Genomic DNA, 19583 nt, shown 5'->3' on the forward strand with positions numbered 1-19583 from the left:
CTCCACAGGAAAACCCACAAGAATTTGAACGTCTGAGCTGGGCTGTGATGGAAATGAAATTGTTTAAAAAGAAAGAAAAACAAAAACAGAAAAGGGGAAAAAAAGATTTAACAAAACAACCCAAAGACCCCTCCAGCCTTCAGCTGCCAGAAGGGCCCAAGTCGGCAGCCACGTCGGAGCAGACTTGCTTTGCGAGTCTCTGGGTCCCTGGGTCCCTGGGCTGGGGCATCCCTGCAGCTCAAGTTCAGAGGCTCTGTGTCCTCAGACTAGCTTGCAATTCCAAACCGTTCAGTAGGGAATCAGGCCCTGCCCCGTAAGGCCGGGCTGGGGTCCCTTCCTGTTAGCCCAGACGCCTGCCCATCCCCTTCTCCCAGAACAGGGCTAAGTCCTCTCCTGTCACTCAGAGGACTGCAGTTGCCTCCTGCCAGGTCCCTATGTCTCCTCGCCTCTAGACCTGCCCCGATCCCACCCTCCAGGAGATGGCAGGGTGGGGCACAGAGCAGGGACAGACTCTGGAGAGGATCAAGGAGGGCTGGCAGCAGCTGCCTGCTGCTGGTTCCCCACTCCTTGGGCACCAGCCACCCTCCAGCTCCTTCCTACCTCATGTGATCGGCAGGTCCGGGGGATGGGGGCATTCACTGAGCTGGGGGTTTTGGAGGTGTGTGGAGAGGACAGGCTGACAAATGTCATTTCGGACTCATTGAGTTTGAGGGGCATGAGAGGTGCAAAGACATTTGTAAGTGGACAGGGCAGGAAGGAGGCACAGAACCTTCCAGAAGGTCGAAGACAGACTGGAGGAAGGGTAGGTGGAAGGAGCAGGGCCCAGCATAATAATAGTGAACACGTACATAGTGTTTTTTGCATGCCAGGTATTGTTCTAGGTAGTTTATAGGAATTATTACCTCATTCCATCCTCATAACAACCCAAGGAGGTAAGTGGTTTCATTATCCACATTAGGTGAGGGTAAGGAGGCACAGAGAGGTTAGGTAACCCGCCCAAAGTCACACAGCTGGGGCCGGATTCGAACCCATGAAACCTCCCTCTGACTACAGTTGTGAGTGTGGGAAAACGGAGACAGAGCCCCGCGCTGGGAGATGGGGCGCTCAAGTGCCAGTTCTGTCCGGTCACCCAGGCCCCGCTTCTTCCTCCCGCGGAGAAACCGACTAGGGTAGGAGCGCCCTCTCCTGGAAGGCGCTCTCCCGGCCGAGTCCTCCGCCCCGGCCGCGGGCGGGAGGCTGGCGGGAGAGCGGGCTACTGAGCGCCAGCCCCAGCTCCGTCCCCTTCCTTGAGGTCAGCCTCCTGGGCGGAGCCGCGGCCCAGGGAAAGGCGCAGTGGGGGAGGGGTGGGCCGCGTCTCCGGGCCGCTCCCGGGCCCCGGTGAAGGCGGGTGGGCGGGAGGAGCACCGGCTGGCGCTTGATTGGCAGCTGGGCCGGCCAGTCAGCCCGGGGCGTGGGGGCGGGGCGCGGCTCCGAGCGCGAAACATGGCCTTGCTGGGTGCTGGCGGCGGCTGCGGAGGCTACGAGGAGGAGGGGGACGACAGCGTGTTCGAGGCGGCCGTGGAGGTCTTCGCGAAGCTGAAGGTGCTGCGGGGCCGAGAAGCCGCCCCGGGGCGGCCGGGGCCGGGCGGCGGGGCGGGCAGGGCCTGCTGCGGAAGTCGGCGGCGCCCGGCGCGCCGCCCCAGTCGCCGCTGCAGGCTGCGCCCTGTGTCCTGCTGCGGGGGAAGGCTTGTGGGGCGTCCTTCTCGGCTCCTTGGGCGGCTCCAGGCCTTCATTCTGGTACCGCCTGGTACTTCAGGCAGGCGCCATGCGCCTACCGCACCTGAGCTTCTGTCGCTGCAAGACCCGGCCGGGCGCGCGGAGTGAGTGCAGGGGCGGGCGGCGGGGGTCGGGGGCCACAGGCCCGGCACTCGAGGAGCTCGCGGGGTCCGGAGGAGACAGATGGGCGGGGTCCATGCCTCCCCCTCCGAGTCAGCGGCCAGTGCCCGTGACAGCGGTGGTGAGGAGGCCCGCCCCGCGAGGTCAGGCAGCGGTCCCGGGGCCGCTACCCGCGCGCCCCTCCCCTCTCCCACCCCGTCCCGGCTCTCCCCTCATCCCCTCTCCTCTCCCCCCCGCCCCGCGACACCTCCCTCCCGTCCGCGATCGGCCCCGTCGGCCCTTTCCCTCCCCTTTCCCTTTGCTCCCACAGCCTGGAGCCGGGATCGGAATCTCTCCGAAGCCCCTAGTTGCTACCAAATCAAACTACCGCTTGCGCTCCGAGGGGGCGTCCGTAAAGGACGGGGAGTGGCGGGCGGCCGGAGCCGCGGATGAGGGGGACTGAACTCTGGGCGCGATCGACAGCGCTGCCAGTGTGCCGGGCGCGCCCGGCGGGGGTGGTGGGGTGTGTGTGACCCTCCTGGTGGGTGCTGGGCGGCCGGGAACGTGCGTGAACGGAGGTGCGCTGAGAGCCTGGCTGCAGATGTGCGTTTCAGCCCTTCGCTGATGTTGGCTTTCTAAAGCTTCCTGGCTTTCCCTTTCCTTGCTTAGGACCTCAGCTGCCCCTTCCTCCAGGGTCTTTATATCACAGAACCAAAGACCATTCAGGAACTGCTGTGTAGCCCCTCGAAGTACCGCTTGGAAATCCTGGAGTGGATGTATGCACGGTAACAGCCTGGTTTCTTCCTCCCCCACCCCTGGGGTACACGGGCACCACTCAACCCGCTGGGGGGAAGACGGGGGTTGTTCTTTATCTGAGGAGCTGTCCTCCATCCCCCGTCACTGTGAGAGCAGCTGCTTAGATAAGAAGTGAAGCCGTGCTCAGATCTGGGAAGAAAGTGCCCCCGAAGTGCTTCAGCTCCTCTGTTTGCCGCCTCACAGAAGCTGAGCTTGGCTTCTGAGCGTTTTTTCTTGCTGTAACTACTAGTTTCAGAGCTGGCAGGGACCTGGGGAATGATGTACTTCAGTCCTTTCATTTTCAGACTGGGAAGCTGAGGGTCAGGCTGGAGTCGAGAACTGTCTCAGGTCTTGCCACCGAGGAGTGGCAGGCAGGGCCAAGACCCCATTTCCAAGTCCTTTGGGTCAAGGTGCAGCTGGGTGTGTGTGCCTGGCACCGTGCAAGGGAAGCATGTCACACATACTCCTATACAGCCTTCAAAGACCCAGCTCACACGTCCTGTCTCCTTTTCAGAAGTCTCCAGTTCCCGGGGCAAAACGTAGTCCTCCTTCCTCGGGACACCCACAGCCTTTTGAGCGCACCCCTGCCAGAGCCCTCAGCCTGTTGGTTGGGTCTTGGCCTGCTGTCCTGTCTGGCTCTCCAGAGCACTGGGAGCTGCTGGAGGGCAGGCACCCGGTGGGACCCCCACCCCCGCCATCAGCCCCAGGTCGCAGTGCAGCGTTGAACATATGTAAGACATGCTCCAGGCTGTGGGGTGACAAGTAGGTGCACAGACACGTGCTTACCGGGGTTCCATTCCAGGTGCCTCACACACGGATGGGTGTCCTCAAGGAGCTGGGACTTCAGTGGCCACAGAGGCTCAGGCACTGATCCCAGTGTTGGGCGCACCTCTGCAGTCTTGAGTGCTGTGGACGTTGGCAGGGAGGAGGTGGCATTTGATCTGGGAGGGAACGAGACATGGTGGGCACTCGTTTCCACAGGAGCGGGGAGTCAAGGTGTGGGAGGGAGAGCCGGGCGGCAGTGGCCTGAATGGCAGCCCAGGGCAGCTCACGTGGAGCCTTCCAAGCCACGTGAAGGCCTTTGAACTTTACGCTCTGGGCAGGACAGGCACGGGACCAGGGGAGTGCCATACTGGAACTGGCATTTTTGGCAGGGTGACTTGGGAGTCCTGTGGTGGATGGATTTGGAGGGGAGAGGCTGGAGGCAGGGAGACCAATAACGGAGGCTGCTGCAAGAGCCCTGGGAAAAGATGGCAGGAGCCTGGCTTGGAATGGCAATGGCTCTCATGACAGGCACTGTTGGCCCTGGAGGTACCAGCGCCTGGTCCAGGGACCTGGGAGGAGAGAGAGTAGTGGGGATGGCCTGGGCTAGTTCGGGGGTCTTGAACACGCTCCCAGGCGGAGGGAGGCCAGAGTCAGGTCTTAGAGAGGCTCTCGTGGGAGGCAGCCCAGAGTTGCCTGGCCCAGGTGCAAGCTGGGGACTGGGTCCCTCTGCTGGCCATAGGGGGCATGGGTGAGAGCCTCTGGCTGCAGTCCTCAAATGCTTTCAGTGCTTTTTTAAATACAAGAAACAGAATCCTTTTAAGAAGCAACCAGGTAATGTCCGGTTGCTTTTTATGATTCCCAAGCTGGCAGAAGTGCCGTAGGCCTTTCGATGGCCAGAGGATTGCACAGTCCGGTTTCTCCCAGTTTCCTGCTGGCTTCTTTGCACGTGGCTTCACCACTTCAGCCTCCTTTAGGGCCACCTATTCACCCCTGTCTGGGCGGAACCTGGAAACTGCACGCGGCATTGGCTGGGGGGCTGGGCGTGGTGGCTCTTGGGGTCCTCTATGCCAAGCTGGCCCTCAGCACGGGCGGGGCAGAGCCGTGGGGCCCCTAGATTGCTGAGGTTAAGGCTCCCGAAGAGCTGTACTTGCGTTCAAGGCCTTGAGCACCGTTAGTTTCTGCCCTGCTCCCTGCTGCTTCAGGAAAATCAACTCTAATGAAAGCCCTTTCGAGTGAGGTCACTCAGGCTTTCGGGGATTTATTCTTTAGCGTGTTGAAGTGGTTTGCTGAGGTCCAGCCTGATGGATCACTGAGCGCTCTCTGCTCTCTGGTGCTCTGTGAGTGGGAAGGTTGCCTAGCAACCAGGCCCAGGGCCAGCCTCCTAGCTTTTCACACAGCGGGGCTCCTCCTCCCGCCCTTACTCGCCCAGCCCTCTTTGGCGGAACGGGTGGCTGCCCCGCCCCCTCTTCCCTGCAGTCCTGCAAGTAGGGGGGGGGGGCTGGTGCCTCAGGTCGGGTCAGGGCGGCTCCACTAGCTTCCAGGGCCCCAGCGTAGTTGGGGCCGGTGTGACCTGGGATGCAGGCGTTTGGAGGCATGGGAAGGAACAGGGAAGACAGGGAAGGAACAGTGAGCCTTTTCCACCGAACACCGACCCTGCCCTCTCCCACCGTGACAGTGAGTCAGCAGGTCCCTGGGGCTGAGGCTTGGTCCCCCGTACTGCCATAGCAGGGCGGGGTCCTGGCCCCAGTCATCCTGGGGCTCCCTGGCAAGCAGCTGGAGCGAAGTTCCCATGGCCTCGGTGCTGTGCCAGGCGTGGAGCTTGGGGCTGGGGACGCGGCGCTCAGACTGCACCCCTCATGGAAGAGACCCAGTGGGAGGCCTGTGCTGTGCGTCACTTGTGACGCCTGCCAGTGTATCGCACCCCTTACTGCCTTTGGATGTGCTCTGTGTCTGGAAATGGTCTTGCCCGTCAGCTGGGCATCTTAAGGCAAGATGCTTACAGGTGGCCACTGTCCCGTTTATCTGTGTGGCATCATCAAGGCTGGGGCTCCACCAAGCCGGGGGGACAGCTGGGAGGCTGGCTCAAAGCTGTGACCTGGGGTAGCATCATCTCCTGTTAACTTATGTTAGTTTAAAAACATTCCCTCTGTTGAGAGAGCTCAGCATGGGCATTTACTAATGGCAGATTATTCTGTGACATGGGGCTGTGGCCATCCGTTCATTAATGCCCGCTGGCCACCATTTCAGTGCTGGCTGCCACGTTAGGGCCTAGAAATACAGAACAGAAAGTCAGCTCCTGGCCTCGGTGAGCCTGAAATCTGGGCGGTCAGAGCGCAGTGGAAAGACAGCTCCCAGGCCCCGCAGTGACGGAAGGATGCCAAGCTGGCTGCAGGCATGTCCAGCCCGCCCCTGGCTTCCCTGGGGCGGTGATGTCAGCCGTGGGCTTCATGGGATGAGCTGGAGCCAACTCGGTGTGCTTGGCTTGGGCGGGAAGAAAGCGCTGCAGGCGGAGAAGGGCAGGCACACACGTAGAGGTGCGAGAGGGGGCCCAAGCCAGGCCCGCAAGGACGCCAGAGCAGGGAAGGCCGTTTCGGACATCCTCCAAATAGACCTGCGCCATGATTGCAAGAAAAGTCAGCCCCCGGGTTCCTCCTGATAAAGAGCTCAGTGCTCTGAGGAACTCAGTGTTTTCTCTTGGGCAGTCATTTCATGTCTTTTATTGTGAGATTTTTTTTTTTTTTTTTTTTTGCGGTACGCGGGCCTCTCACTGCTGTGGCCTCTCCCGTTGCGGAGCACAGGCTCCGGACGCGCAGGCTCAGCGGCCACGGCTCACGGGCCCAGCCGCTCTGCGGCATGTGGGATCTTCCCGGACCGGGGCACAAACCCGCGTCCCCTTCATCGGCAGGCGGACTCTCAACCACTGCGCCACCAGGGAAGCCTTATTGTGAGAATTTTAATTTCAGTATTCACATTCACATTTCTGAGGTAAGCGTTCAGAAATATTTTGGTTTTTTGTTTCTCTGATAATTTACGGAGTTGAGATCACATGAGATTATCCATTTTAAAGTGAGTGTTCCAGTGGTATTTAGCACCTAGGCACAAAGATTCGCTTTTGAGAGCATGTGTAAGGAGGGGTGTGAGGGCCCCCTGCAGCCCACTCAGGCCTGACTGGGCTTTGCTCTTTCCCTGCAGGGTCTGTCCCTCCTGGCAAGACAGGTTCAGCTCACCTAAGGGGGCCTCAGCCGAGGTGAAGATCCAAGGTGGGTCTCCGCTGTGGGAGTCTCGTGTTGAATGGCGGGTTCGGGGCCATTCTCACCTGGTGCACGGCCTCCTTAGCAGGTCGCGAATTTCCCATTGGACTGGTGGTTTCTCCTGCATGGTGCGCACTCCGTGGATATTACCAGAGCCTGCTAGGACCCACCCTCCCTTGCACACGTGAAGGAGACCCTGCCAGCCCATCCACGGAGGTGCTGGGGGCAGAGACAGCCGTTCTCGCCGACGCCACCAGCGGTCCGTCCGCGTTGCACTGGGGTGTGTGCGTGCACGCGACATGAGGCATTCCCGGGAGCGCGCTGGGCAGCGCTCTGTGGGCCTGTGGGGCCTTATCTTGGAACCGCTTCTTTTTGATCGCTTTTTGGCAGAAACTGTCCTTAACCCAGCCATGAACATTAGGTAAAGGGGAGTGCATTGCAGTCCTCAAGATGGTGGCTGGCTCTCCGCCCACACAACAGTGTTTCCAAAGGTCCATCCTTCCAGGGGCCTGTGTTCCCTCCCCCCACCAGCTCCAGGGTGGGTTAACTGGACCCCAGATTCCTGACCCGTGCCGCTGCTGGCACTGCCAAGTTAGTTATCTGGGGACAGTTGTCCCTGAGGCTGCAGTGGGCCAGAAGAGCAGGGGTTGTGTCTTGGAGCCTGCGGGGCTGGCCTGGGGGCCGGCCTGGGCTGCACAGAGGCGCTGCCCTTCTCCCCAGCACTGTCATGTCCGCCACTTTCCTCCTGATGGGACCGTGTCGAGGCCGGGCGAGCCTGGTCATCAGGCCACACCTGGATCCTCTAACACACATGCACGCACAGGTGCCAACCCTGGCCCTTTCCGTTCCCTGCCTCAGTTTCCTCTTCTGTAAAGTGTGGGTGCTCAGCCTTGCCCACCCCATGGGAGTGCGCTGAGTGGCAGAGCAGGTGGTAGACACGAGTGCTTGTGAAAGAGTATCATTGGGAGAAACCGGGACAGGTAGGGGGGTTAGAAGCCACAAATTCACGTGACAGGTGTTTATGGAGCACCCGCTGTGCACCCGGCACTGTTTTAGGTGCTGGCGGTGCAGCAGTGAGCTGTGCTGCTCTCACGGAGCTCACTTGCTAGCTGGGAGAGACAGCTGATGCACAGAAGGCGGCCAATTCTCAGTGCATCAGATGGTGAGAAGCGCCGCAGACAAGCCAGGTGAAGGCAAGGTGGTGCTCGGGTGGGTTGGGAGGAGGGTGGAGCTGTTGACACAAGGTGGCAGGGGAAGGCCTTTGTTTAAAAAAACAGCCATGCAGGAAGGGAGGAAGGGAGCCAGGCAGGTATCAGGAAGGTTAGCGTTCAGGGCAGGAGGACAGCAAGCGCAAGGGGCCTGAGGTAGGCTTGTGTGTGGCTGGCAGCTTGGAGGAGCAGCCAGGAGGCCGGGTGGCTGACGTAGAGTGTAGAGTGAGGGCAAGGGCTGGGATGGGGTCAGAGGGGCCACGGGGCCAGATGAGGCCGGCCTTGTGGGCCGCAGAAGGATGTTGGCCTTTATTCTGAGGAGGGCTGCAGCCTGCCTTTGGGTCTAACAGGGCACGAGTCCGGCCACGATGAGACTCGGATGTGGGCTAAGTGAGAGGGAGGCCAGGGCGTACGCAAGGATTCGGGGTGAAGGGGTGTGGGCTGAGCACGTGTGCTGGGGGTATAACTGGCATTTGTACCGTGTCTCCAGGATGACTGGAGATGCTCTGCTTCTAGCAGCAAACCTTCCAAAGCAGATGTGTGTCCTGCCACTGAGGCATATGAGGGTGGGAGCTGTGAGGGTAAGGGCATTGCTGCAGGGCTGGGGGGAGGGGTATGGAGCGAGCACTGACCCCAGGCTTTCTGGCTCCAAGTTCTGGCCTTTCTTCGTATACCAGGTGGTTACTCAGAAAATGCCCAGGGCTCCCTGGAAGCCGTGGCCCAGCATTCCTTGCACCACGCAGGGACTCAGTTTCCCAATTTGTGAGATGAAAGGGTTGCCATCTCCTAGGGTTGCCAGCAAAAGGAAGGGACATGCTGGCATGAAAGGTGTGCAGGAGATTGACAAATGTGAGATGGTTCCTTTTGCTTTGGCTTGGCGAGGTCTCTGAAACAGTGACACACAGCATGTTTGGAAGGTTCCCTGGCCTCTGTGGGCTCCTCAGGCAGCTGGCTGGCTTCTGCTAGAAGCAAGAGTTCCCTATATGGAAGAGCACTGAGTGCGACCTCTTATTTCAGGTGAGGAAACTGGCCCCCAGAAAAGGGCAGTGACTGGGTATAGGTCACACAGCAAGAGGCAGTCCTGGCACCTGGTGTGTCCTCCACCTGCATCCTTGTATACCTGGGTCTTGCAGGCCCAACCCGGCCTCATGGGTGCTGGGCCCGCTGACGCTACAGCAGGAGCACCCTTACCAGGGAAGCACTCGGCACCCTGCATGGGTGTGTGGTGTCCTTGCTGTTTGGGTGGGTGTCTGTGGTAACTGGGTCCTTGTGTTCCAACAGAGATGGTGAAACTGGGCCATGAGCTGATGCTGTGTGGGCTGGATGACCACGAGCTCCTGAAGGTAACAGAAGGCCCTCTGTCCCCATGGGCCGGGGGCCTCGGTGACGCTGGGGTGGGCATGGGAGGGCTTTCTTCCCTCAGGCCCAGGAGCTAGCGCCCACAGTCCCCGCTCCTTAGCCCCCTGGGGCAGGAACCCCTAGGATTCCTTTGGGTAGGCCCCAGCCATCCCTAGCGCCGAGAGGGGAGGGTGGCTGAGGAGGCCGGGAAGGATCTTTGGCTTGTGATGACCGAAGGGGCAGGAGCACATCCTGTCCTTGGTGGACGGCTTCATGCACACCGACACCGTGGTAAGTACTTTACATGCCAGTAACTGTCACACCCGCACTGGCAGGAGGTACTTGTCTTAGCCCCATCTCATGGGGAAGGTGACAGACAAGTCTCTCAAGTCTCTCTTACCCAGTGACAGAGCCTGGCCTCAAACCCAGGCTTCTGGCTCCTGAGCCCTTGCACTTTCCCCCATGTGCTGCCCACCCGTGGGCTTCCATGCAGAGGCAGGCCTAACCCACCCCCATATCAGTCAAAGAAACCCTGCACCTACCCTTAAAATTTAAAAAGAATATTTGAAAGAATTATTTTCGCATTTTGGCTATTACAAGCAACGCTGTGACTGTTCTTTATATGTTTGTGACAGAAGACGTGTTTTCAGTTCTCTTGGGTATATAGCTAGGAGTGGAATTGTTTAACTTTTTGAGGAGCCGCCATTTTACAATTGTTTACATCCTCACCAGCAATGTGCGAGGGTTCCAGTTTCTCCGCATCCTCACCAGCACTTGTTCTTGTCTTTTTGACACCAGCCATCCTGGTGGGTGTGAAGGGTTAGCGTTTCCCTGATGACTAATGATGTTGAACATCTTCTCATGTGCTTATTAGCCATTTATATATCTTTTTTGGAGAAAAGTCTCTATTCGCTTCCGTTGCCCACTTTTTAATTGGGTTATTTGTCTTTTTATTATTGAGTTGTAAGAACTCTTTATATATCGTGGATGTAAGTCACATCAAATATTCGATTTACGAATGTTTTCTCCCATTCTGTGGCTTGTCTTTTCACTTTCTCGATGTGTCCTTTGGAGCACAGAAGTTTTTAGCATTGTTGAAATCCAGTTTATCTAGTTTTCTTTTGTTGCTTGTGCTTTTGGTTTCATATATAAGAATCTATTGCCAAATCCAGCCATTAAGATTGACACCTGTGTTTTCTTCTAAGAGTTTTATAGTTTTAGCTCTTATATTTAGGCCTTTGACCCATTTGGAGTTAGCTTTATGTGTGGGGTAAGGTATGCATCCAACTTCATTCTTCTGCATGTGGCTATCCAGTTTTCCCAGCACCGTTGAAAAGACCTTGGCATCCTTGTGGAAAATCAGTTAACGTAAAAGTGAGGGTTTATTTCTGGATTCTCTACTCTATTCCATTGGTTTATATGTCTGTCCTTATGCCAGTACCACACTGCCTTGATCACTGTAGCTTTGTAGGAAATTGTGACATGTGAATCCTCCAACTTTGCTCTTTTTTAAGGTTGTTTTGGCTATTAGGGGTCCCTTGAATTTGCATATGAACTTTAGAATCAGCTTGTCAATTTGTGCAAAAAATCCGATCGGGATTTTGATGAAGATTGTGTGGAATCTGTAGATCACCTTGGCAAGTATTACCATCAGCCATATTAACTCTTTCTATCCTTGAGCATGGGCTGTGTTTCCACGTGTTCAGGTTTTCTTTAGTTTTTCTTAGAGATGTTTTGTAGCTTTCAGTGTACAGGCTGTGAGGGACACTTACCCTTTCCTGGGCTTGGGGGGGTCTCCTGGAGCCGGGTCTGTTGAGGAGGGGACGGCACGCAACCCTGGCCGCTGGTCAAGGCTTTGTGAGATCCTGAGTGGCGCTTGGTCTCATATTTCAGCCCAGGATTTCCTCTGTCTAGACAGTGTCCCACCTCCCACCTCCTATTCCCAGGAATAGGTGTATAGGTGGTGTCCTTGCCTGTTTGGGCAAGGACACTGGCAGGAGGTAGCTCTTGGCTACACAGCCGAGAGCCAGGCAGCCGCAGCCGTGAGACTCGTGAACGGGGAACTGAGCTGCAAACATGATAGCAGAATGTGGCCCTGTCCCCAGATCTGCTCCCCACACAGGGCTGCCCGGCCTGAGATGCCACCAGGAGCCTCTCAGCCCTCTCCCTCTAAGCCCACTTTATTTATTTATTTTAAACATCTTTATTGGAGTATAATTGCTTTACAATGGTGTGTCAGTTTCTGCTTTATAACAAAGTGAATCATCTATACGTATACATATATCCCCACATCTCCTCCCTCTTGCGTCTCCCTCCCACCCTCCCTCTCCCACCCCCCTAGGTGGTCACAAAGCACCGAGCTCTCAGCCCACTTTAAATGCAGGTGCTTCTTGGAGGGCTTTATACTGAGTCACCGGTGATGCTGGCTGAGCGCATCCTTCTGGTGCGTTCCCCAGAATAGCGGTGTGTCAGGGCAGGCCGACGAGGAGCTCGAGCGGAGAGCCGGGCCCAGCTTACCTCCCAGCATCCTTGCTTATGCAGGGCTCTAGGGAGCAGGCTGGGCCCCTCAGGTTGTATTTACATCATGGGGATCAGCCGTGAGCCTCCTCCCCTTTCTGGAAGGAGGAAGGAGTTGAGCTCCTGGCCAGACAGCTCCCTGCCGGGAGTCCCAGCCGCCTTTGGGGCAGGGGGCTGAGTCGGCTGCCACTTGGGAAGCCTGGCTGTAAGGCCTGGCTGCTTGCCGCCCCTTGGGGACGAGCTCTCGTTCCCCGCAAGGAGTGGGTTCGGCGCAGGCCACAGCCATGGCCTGTCTTGCTGTGCCAGGGGCCCCAGGCCAGTCCACGAGGCTACTGGGTAGGGGCCAGCTGCGGGCTGGGGGCACGTGGCATGCCTGGCCAGTGAGTGCATGTGGCCTTTCCTGCCCAGGGCCGGGCCTGTGCCCAGAAGCAGCTGCGCTTCATGGACCAGCTGCTGGACGTGGTCCGGAGCCTGACTGTCGGAGGCTCCAGCTGCCACAGGTAAAGGCTCGGGACGGGCCCTCCCTGGAACGGCCGGTGGGCGCCCTTGGTCCTCCGTCTGGCGCTGGAGGGGCTAGGGGCCCAGCCCCGGGCACAGCTCCGGCTGGGGCTCTGCTCCCCGCTCCCGTAGAGGCGGCTGCTCCCTGGCCCAGGAGCTGTGGGCCGCAAGCCTAGGCAGGAAGCCCCACCCCCACCCCGGGGTGCCACCCGAGGTGCCAGGCTGTCAGCATGAAGGTGTGGTGCGGGCCTCGGAGAACACGGGCTGACCTCGGCGGAGGGTGGGCACCCGCGGTGTCTCCACACGTGGGTGGGCTCTCGGAGACCGGAGGAGATGCCTTCTCCTGGCCTCTCTGCCCGGTCTCATCTGGCCTCTTGGGTCTCTGGCCGGTGATGGCGTGGCCCTGGGGCTGCCTTTGCAGTGTGAAAGAGCACTTCGAGGACACCCGGGAGAAGAATGAGGCGCTGCTGGGGGAGTTCTTCTTGAGCCCCCACCTGCAGATGCTCCTGAGCCCCGAGTGTGACGCGTGGCCCCTGGGCGTGCAGCCACTTCTCGACAAGCAGAGCAATGCCTGGCAGAGGTACACGCCCCGCTCGGTCTGTTACCTGGGACAGAGCCTTCTGTGCGTGGCCCACAGGTGCCCCAGTGCCCGTGATGGCACAGGGCAGAAGTGTCCCCCCTTCTTTCCCTGCAGGGCCAGCCCCTCCATCGAGTCAGAGGACGACAAGGTGGCAGAGCTGGCCCGGCAGCTGCAGGAGAGTGCCTCGAAGCTGCAGTCGCTCAGGGTGGAGGTGAGGCGCCAGCCGCAGGGGCGCAGGGGCCCCGCTACCTGTCCTAAGGCGAGGCACGTCGCCCACCCCAGCCTCAGACACCCCGTCTTTACGATGAGTGTGTCGGGAGGCCTAAGCGAGGTGGTGGGTGCCCACCAGTTTCTAGAATGTGATGGGTACTCAGGCTCCGTGAAGGCAGGAGTGGGGAGGCTCTTTGAGGAGTGGACAGGACCGTCCTCGGGTGGGCTTTCGGCGTGTGGCCCTCCCCGCAGCCCTGGACCCAGCCTCATTACTGAGGTCGCGAGGAGGATGTTGAGGCCCATGCAGGCCTCTGGTCTTCTGTCCGTCTCCCAGTTCGGGGAAGCGTGGAGTGGGCGGCAGACCCCGCCTCACAAAGTGGGTTAGGGCCCTGGTGCCGCGCGACAGGCAGGGCAGCCCCGAGGGACCCTCCGCCTCTGGCCTTGCAGTGCTTTGCGCAGCGCAAGCAAGGAGCCGCTGTGGGTGGGGCCGACGCCAGCACCCTAGACCAGAAGCTGCGCCTGGTCATCTCTGACTTCCGGCAGCTCATCGTGGCTTTCCTGCAAGTCTATGACGATGAGCTGGGAGACTGCTGCCAGCGCCCAGGCCCCAACCTCCGCCCGTGCGGCCCCATCATCCAGGCCGTGTACCAGACTCTGACCTCATGCAGCCAAGTAAGCGTCACCCTCACCCCTCCCTCTCCCTCCCAGGCGCCACCCTAGCCCCCAGTGAGGGACCTGAGGGCTTGGACAGGCTTGGACTCCCTGCGAGTGGGTGGCGGGTTGGGGCAGGCATTTCTCACGGTGCCATGGCCTGCACTGGGTCCTAGCTGAATGTGGGAGACCCTCGTCCCGCCTCCAGCTTCTGTCCCTGTATTGGCCTCACTCTGTCTTCACGAAACACCCAAATGTATCACAGCCTGTTCGTTCTTGTGTGGCCAAGAACTATGCCAGACAGATAGACAGAAGTTTGCCTGTCTGTGCCCTTGACCCGGTTCAGACAGATGAGAAAAAGTGGCCTCACGCTGCTGCGCTGACTACATCAGTATTGACTCAGAGCCCCAGAGGCTGGCCTGGAATGCTAGGTTTGGTTACGGTTGTGAGTACAGTCACCATGCGTGGAACTCTGACATGTGCTCAGGGCTTCCATGATGCTGGCCTTGGTTTTTTAACAAAAAAGCTCCTAGACTTCCGAACCTCTGACCGGCTTGTCCTTTGCAGTTTTACCGACAGGCTGAGCTAGGGCACATCCTCTCCCAGCAGAAATGCCCTTTTACTTTGGGACAGTGTTTTTCCCACCGTGACCCTGGCTTTGCGTGGCCTCAGTGTGGGATGGGGTCCGTGATAGTGTGGCGTCCCCGCTGGGCCAGGGGGGAGGAGCTAGCCTGGGGAGCTCTGATGGGTGAGTCTCCAGCTGGGAGACCTGCCCTCACCCTGGGCTGGTGGGTGGACGCACATGTTTGGCGTCAACCTGGGTGGGAAGCAGGAGACACCTTCTGTGGGTCAGACCACCAGCATTCAAACCCACAAGTCCCCTCCCTCCCTCCCTCCCTCCCTTCCTCCCTCCCTCCCAGCTGTTGAAAGCGGTCGTGGAGGTCACTGACACCTCGGTGAAAGCCGTGCGGATGGCGAAGCAGCAGCAGGGCAAGCAGATCTGTTGGGGCAGCAACAATTCTGTGATGAGTCTAGGTATGTGGTCACCACTTTTCTGTGGCTGTGGCCACCCGTCTGGTGGGCAGGGACAGGGCCTTCACGGTGCACCTCCGCTTAGTGCCTGCCTCCTTCTGTGCTTGACCCGCATTTGGGGACTGGCCCCTCACTTTTCTTCTTCTTTTTCCAATGCTTAAGGTTTTCCTTCCCTTGAAAACTCTTCTGACGGATTATAAAATAAAAACATTAATTGTAGGAAATTGGGATAACGTAAAGACGTAACGTAAAGACGTGCAGAGGTAAACTAAAAACATTACGTAATGTGGTGGCCCAGAGATGGTCGGTGTTAATATTTTGGTCTGTTTCCCTCTATTCCGTTTCCTCTCGTCATCTTTTATTTCTTTGTGTAAGGCGAGTAGAATTACAACATGTGTACACTATTATATTCTTTCCCGTGGATCTCATTTTAAGCGTTTTCCCATGTTCTTGAAGTCACATTTTTAATCATCAGACACTTCCTTTCAGGCATTTGCTATAATTTACTTAACATTTTCTACTACTGACCCTGTAGGTCATTTTTAGTTTTATACCGTTTCACATGATGCTGTCGCAGGATTTACAATAGTGACAAATGGAAACAATCCAAGGTTTTACCCTTGGGTAATGCTTGAGTAAATTCTGGTATATGAATATGGTGGGACGGTATTTGTTGTTTCAAAACTTGATTACAGTGACATGAGCAAATGTGTAATGTTAAAAGGAAAATGCAGGTTAAAAATGAAATATACAGGGGCTTCCCTGGTGGCGCAGTGGTTGGGAGTCCGCCTGCCGATGCAGGGGACGCGGGTTCGTGCCCCGGTCCGGGAGGATCCCACATGCCACGGGGCGGCTGGGCCCGTGAGCCATGGCCGCTGAGCCTGCGCGTCCGGAGCCTGTGCCCCGCAACGGGAGAGGCCACAACAGTGAGAGGCCCGCGTACCGCAAAAAAAAAAAAAAAACACACAAAAAAGAAATATACAGTATGATTTCACTTATCTAAAGGGAAAAAAATGTAGAAGAATCCCTTCTAGGAGTTCAGCTAGAACATGGACGCTGGTTTGCTCTGTGTTGGAATCAGAGGTGTTTTAGTTCGTTTAGTCTTTCTTTATCCTGTTCTGCAGCCTTCACATATTCCCCAGCGAACATGTATTACACAGAGAATTTCTCCTCTGATGGTCAATGTTTAAAAAAGGTCACAGTGAACATGTTTCGACATTTGCGCTTCCATCCCGAGGCGGGGTTCCCGCTGTCTTGTCAGTGAGGCCAGCGGTCTCCATCTTACTGATCCTCGTCAGCGCTGGCTTTGAACCTTCCAACCTTTCTGCTGTTGGATAGGGGCAAAGTTGTATCTGAATTTAATTTTAAACTTTTTTTCCTGAGTAAGTCTATTTTTCTTAGGTAAAAAAACACTCAGAAAAGGTTTTTGTTGTTGTTGTTCTTTTGTGATAAGAAAAATGGCCTTTTCTCTCTCTGAGTCTTAGAGAGAGAAAAGTGAAAAGTTGGATATTTCCCCTTCAATCCAGTTCCAATGACTTTAAAGCCAGTACTTGTGTAACCACAACCCCGGCTAAGAAATGGAACATGCCTCGCACGCTAGAGACTCCCACCACCTCTGCCTGCCCGCGGCCAAGCGCTGTCCCTGCCCGCTGAGAATTCTCTCCCTGTGCGCCCACCGCCCACGTGAGGGTCTGTGATCTGCTGACATTCATCGGTTCGTAGCCGAGGCCCTTGCACAGTCCCCTCTCTCTTCCGTTCTCCGACCTCTCTTGCCCTTTGGCTTTTGGCGGTCTGATTATAGCGTGTCTTGGTGCGGGTCGCTTTGCGTTTCTCTCATGTGGAGGTTTTTGAGCTCCTTGGGTACACGTAGCTTCGTGTTTCTCATCCACGCTCGGCCAGGTGGCTGACGACTCTTCCTTCCGCCGCACTTCTTGTTGCTCCCACCCTCTTAGAGGCCGAGCAGAGGCACCGGCTCAGGGCCGTCTCAGGTCTCTCCTGGGTGCCCGCACAACCCCGGGGCGTGCGCGTGGCCTTCTAGATTCCCAGGACTGTCAGAGCTCTGCAGAGCCCTCGTGGGCATCTCCTTTCCCATCCTCTCCTTCTGCGCCTTCTGGTTAGTCTACTGTTTGCCCCAACTCTTATCCACCGCCTGAGGCAACGGCGACTCCAGCATTTGCCTGTCAGTCCCCCCCACCCAGTGCACCCCCAAGGACTGGCTTCAGGCCACATAGCCCCGAGCCCTCCCTTGGGGGGCTGTCTGCGTGAATTCGCGGGCCTTCTCGCCGCTCTTGGCCTCGTGCACGCGCTCACCATGTGTATACCTGGGCACCCAGGAGTGCCTCTTTCTGACTGAACTGCAGCAGAAGCCTCCATTTAAACACCCATCCTAACGTTTATCCTCATCACCGCTGTTGCTGTGAGTCTCACCCCGTGTGTGTAGTTGTTGTCAGTACCCATGCTCTCGTTAGTACGTTAGTGACCGCGAGTGCTCTCCACGGCGTGCCACCTGCCCCGCGCTCACAGGACAGCGGCAGCCTTCGCCTTTCCCGTCTAAGCTGCGTGAACCCCTCCGCTTCCCCTGTTGTGCCTGCAGAGAAGTGTCTGCTCGCCATGGACTCCAGGGAGTCTAGAGTGCGAGCGCTGTGGTCAGCGTCGCTTCCTCGTGTTGTCTGAGACTCGTTCTTGGGCGATAGACACAGCAGAGAAATGACCCCTGGCAACTCCACGCCAGGGGCCAGTTGGAAGGGCCTTGGCGTTTCCCTTGTGTCTACCTGAGAGAGTAAGGGCCTTGGTCTCTGCGGCCTCGGGCCCACCACTGTGGGAGGTCCGTGTGTCTGTGCTACTTCACCTCCCCGTATAAGAAGCTAGGCCACCGATCTGGGTGCCAGTAGCCAGGCTATGTTGGTCACACGTCCCCACACCTGAAGTGAGGGGCTTGAGTGAGGGGACTGGGTGCGCCTACAGGGCTGGCGCCCAGAGCCGTGGCCTCGAGTGTGTGGGCAGGGCCTTGGCGACGTGGGTGGGCAGCTCGTCCCATCGTCATTCACCCGTCACCGGCTCGACTGGGCGGACCCAAAGCCCCTTCTGCCTCCCAGGCCATCAAAATATCAATGCATTTTGAAAACAAACAGGTTTCTGGCAGCAGCGAAGTCCATGGAGGCAATTCGATGGATGCAATGGGGGGAGAAAGCTGCAACCACGAGGACAGCCCCACGGCGGTGTGGCCGGCAGTCCCAGGGCGGGGACGGTGGCAGGTGGGCTGGAAGCGGAGGGCGTAAGCAGAGCAGGTCCGTACAGATTGGCGCTCCCAGGGAGACTAGCCTGCTCTTCTGTGAGGAAAATGATCGACATGCATGGCAAGCTCGGGCTCCTGACACGGCTGGTGGCCAGGTGAAAGCCACCTCTTTCTGGCCTCTGAGGGCCTCCTCTCCCCAGCCTGGACCAACACCATGGAAGAGAGAAGAAAGACCTGGAAAAGTAGGTCTCATGGGTCATTCAGATAACAGAACTTTCCAACCAAGTTGAATTAACATAGTATCTTGTCCAAACATACCTAGGAAACACCAACAAGGAGAAGCGCAAGCAGGCACCCTTAGGAGTTAAGAATGGGGCGGATAAACAAAACAAGGACAAAGAAAAGCAGCACAGAGGCCTGATGCGGAGAAAGGAAGGAAGGAGGAGGGCGGAGGTCGCAGAGCTGAGGGCTGAGTACAGAGCAGGTGGACCGCGAAGACGCATCCCCAGGCCTAGTCTCCTGCAATCTGGAGTAGCTGGGACGCAGCAGCAGGGCCCAGGCTTCCAGAGACAACACGACCCAGCCAAGCCCTGAGCCAAGAGAAGGCAAGGCAGGACGAGGGCCCGGAACAAAGGAGAGACGTGTGAGCTGAGGACGCGCCCGGGGTCGGGGGAGCCCCGGGAGCAGAGCGGGGCTGGGGCGTCTAGAGGTTGGGAAAACCTGAGGATTTAGTAAAGGCAAGTGACACCCCCAAATCCTATCTGCGGAGAGACGTGACCGTCCCCAGAGGGAGTGTCGATGGTGAGTAGGGAGGGTGGCTGAGGCCCACCGCATGATTCCTGACTTCAGAGTCGCCCTTGGGGTGGGCGCAACCAAATGCCAGTTGCCGACGTTGCTGTGTGGGAGGGCAGAGGACGGGTGTGCACCGGTTGCTGGTCTGACTAAAATCCACACAGCATCAAAATCAGAACAGCCCCTCGCTCCTGGGCTCCGGGGACAGGGGTGGGCAGGGACGTGACCAAGCGAGTGGACCCCGGCCTGGGGCTCGGCCTGGCGCCCGCGGGGGCTTCCAGCCGTGCTCACCGGGCCCTGGCTCCCTTCACGGCTCCTGGCTCGGGGGTGGGGGTGGGGGTGGGGCCTGGGACCTGAGGAAGGCCAGTGGAGAGACGGGCTGGGAAGTGCTGGACTGACTTTGCTGTTTTCTTTTCTCTGCAGCCATCAGAATGGGAGGGGTAACCTGGAAATACAAGGTCTTCAACGATGGCCTGCCCAATGGCCTGCAGTAGCCTGGGAGCAGGGCGCTCTGCCCCGAAGAGCCAGGCAGCAGCCAGCCCCCGTGCTCCCCGGGCTGCCCTCCACGTGCTCCGTACCATCAGCGATTGGGGGGGGCGTGACGAGGGCCCGGAGGTGGGGCGGGGCGGTGTGAGCTGGGGACAAAAGAAAGCTCAGGTTCTAAGAAGTTGCCTCCAGCCTACTTTTTTTTTTTTAACATCTTTCTTGAAGTATAATTGCTTTACGGTGGTGTGTTAGTTTTTGTTGTATCACGAAGTGAATCCTGCCCTCGTCTGTGCGGCCTGGGCTGCTCGGTTGTCTGCCCCATCCTGCCTGTCCCACGAGCCGCCGCCACTGCCTGTTAAGCTTGGTGATGC

At 58.0% G+C, this 19583-nt stretch overlaps 1 protein-coding gene across 9 annotated transcripts; it reads left to right on the forward strand.

The window, feature by feature from the left end:
- Nucleotides 1–1431: 1431 nt before the first annotated feature.
- On the forward strand, nt 1432–19455 carry HAUS7 (HAUS augmin like complex subunit 7). Of its 9 annotated transcripts, none has more exons than XM_073799316.1 (11): nt 1432–1581; nt 2524–2639; nt 6607–6674; nt 9155–9216; nt 12137–12228; nt 12648–12806; nt 12921–13017; nt 13464–13688; nt 14588–14698; nt 18253–18577; nt 19150–19455. In XM_073799316.1, exons 1-10 carry the CDS (start codon nt 1483–1485, stop codon nt 18526–18528), a joined length of 1305 nt encoding a protein of 434 aa, XP_073655417.1. In that variant the 5' UTR covers nt 1432–1482; the 3' UTR covers nt 18529–18577; nt 19150–19455. The 9 variants fall into 9 exon arrangements, with proteins under 9 accessions (XP_073655417.1, XP_073655418.1, XP_073655420.1 ...); XM_073799317.1 differs by having other exon boundaries at nt 18253–18539; XM_073799319.1 differs by lacking the exon at nt 19150–19455 and having other exon boundaries at nt 13560–13688; nt 18253–18528.
- Nucleotides 19456–19583: the final 128 nt, after the last annotated feature.

This window comes from Tursiops truncatus, chromosome X, assembly GCF_011762595.2.
Source record: "Tursiops truncatus isolate mTurTru1 chromosome X, mTurTru1.mat.Y, whole genome shotgun sequence".
Taxonomy (NCBI): Eukaryota; Metazoa; Chordata; class Mammalia; order Artiodactyla; family Delphinidae; genus Tursiops; species Tursiops truncatus.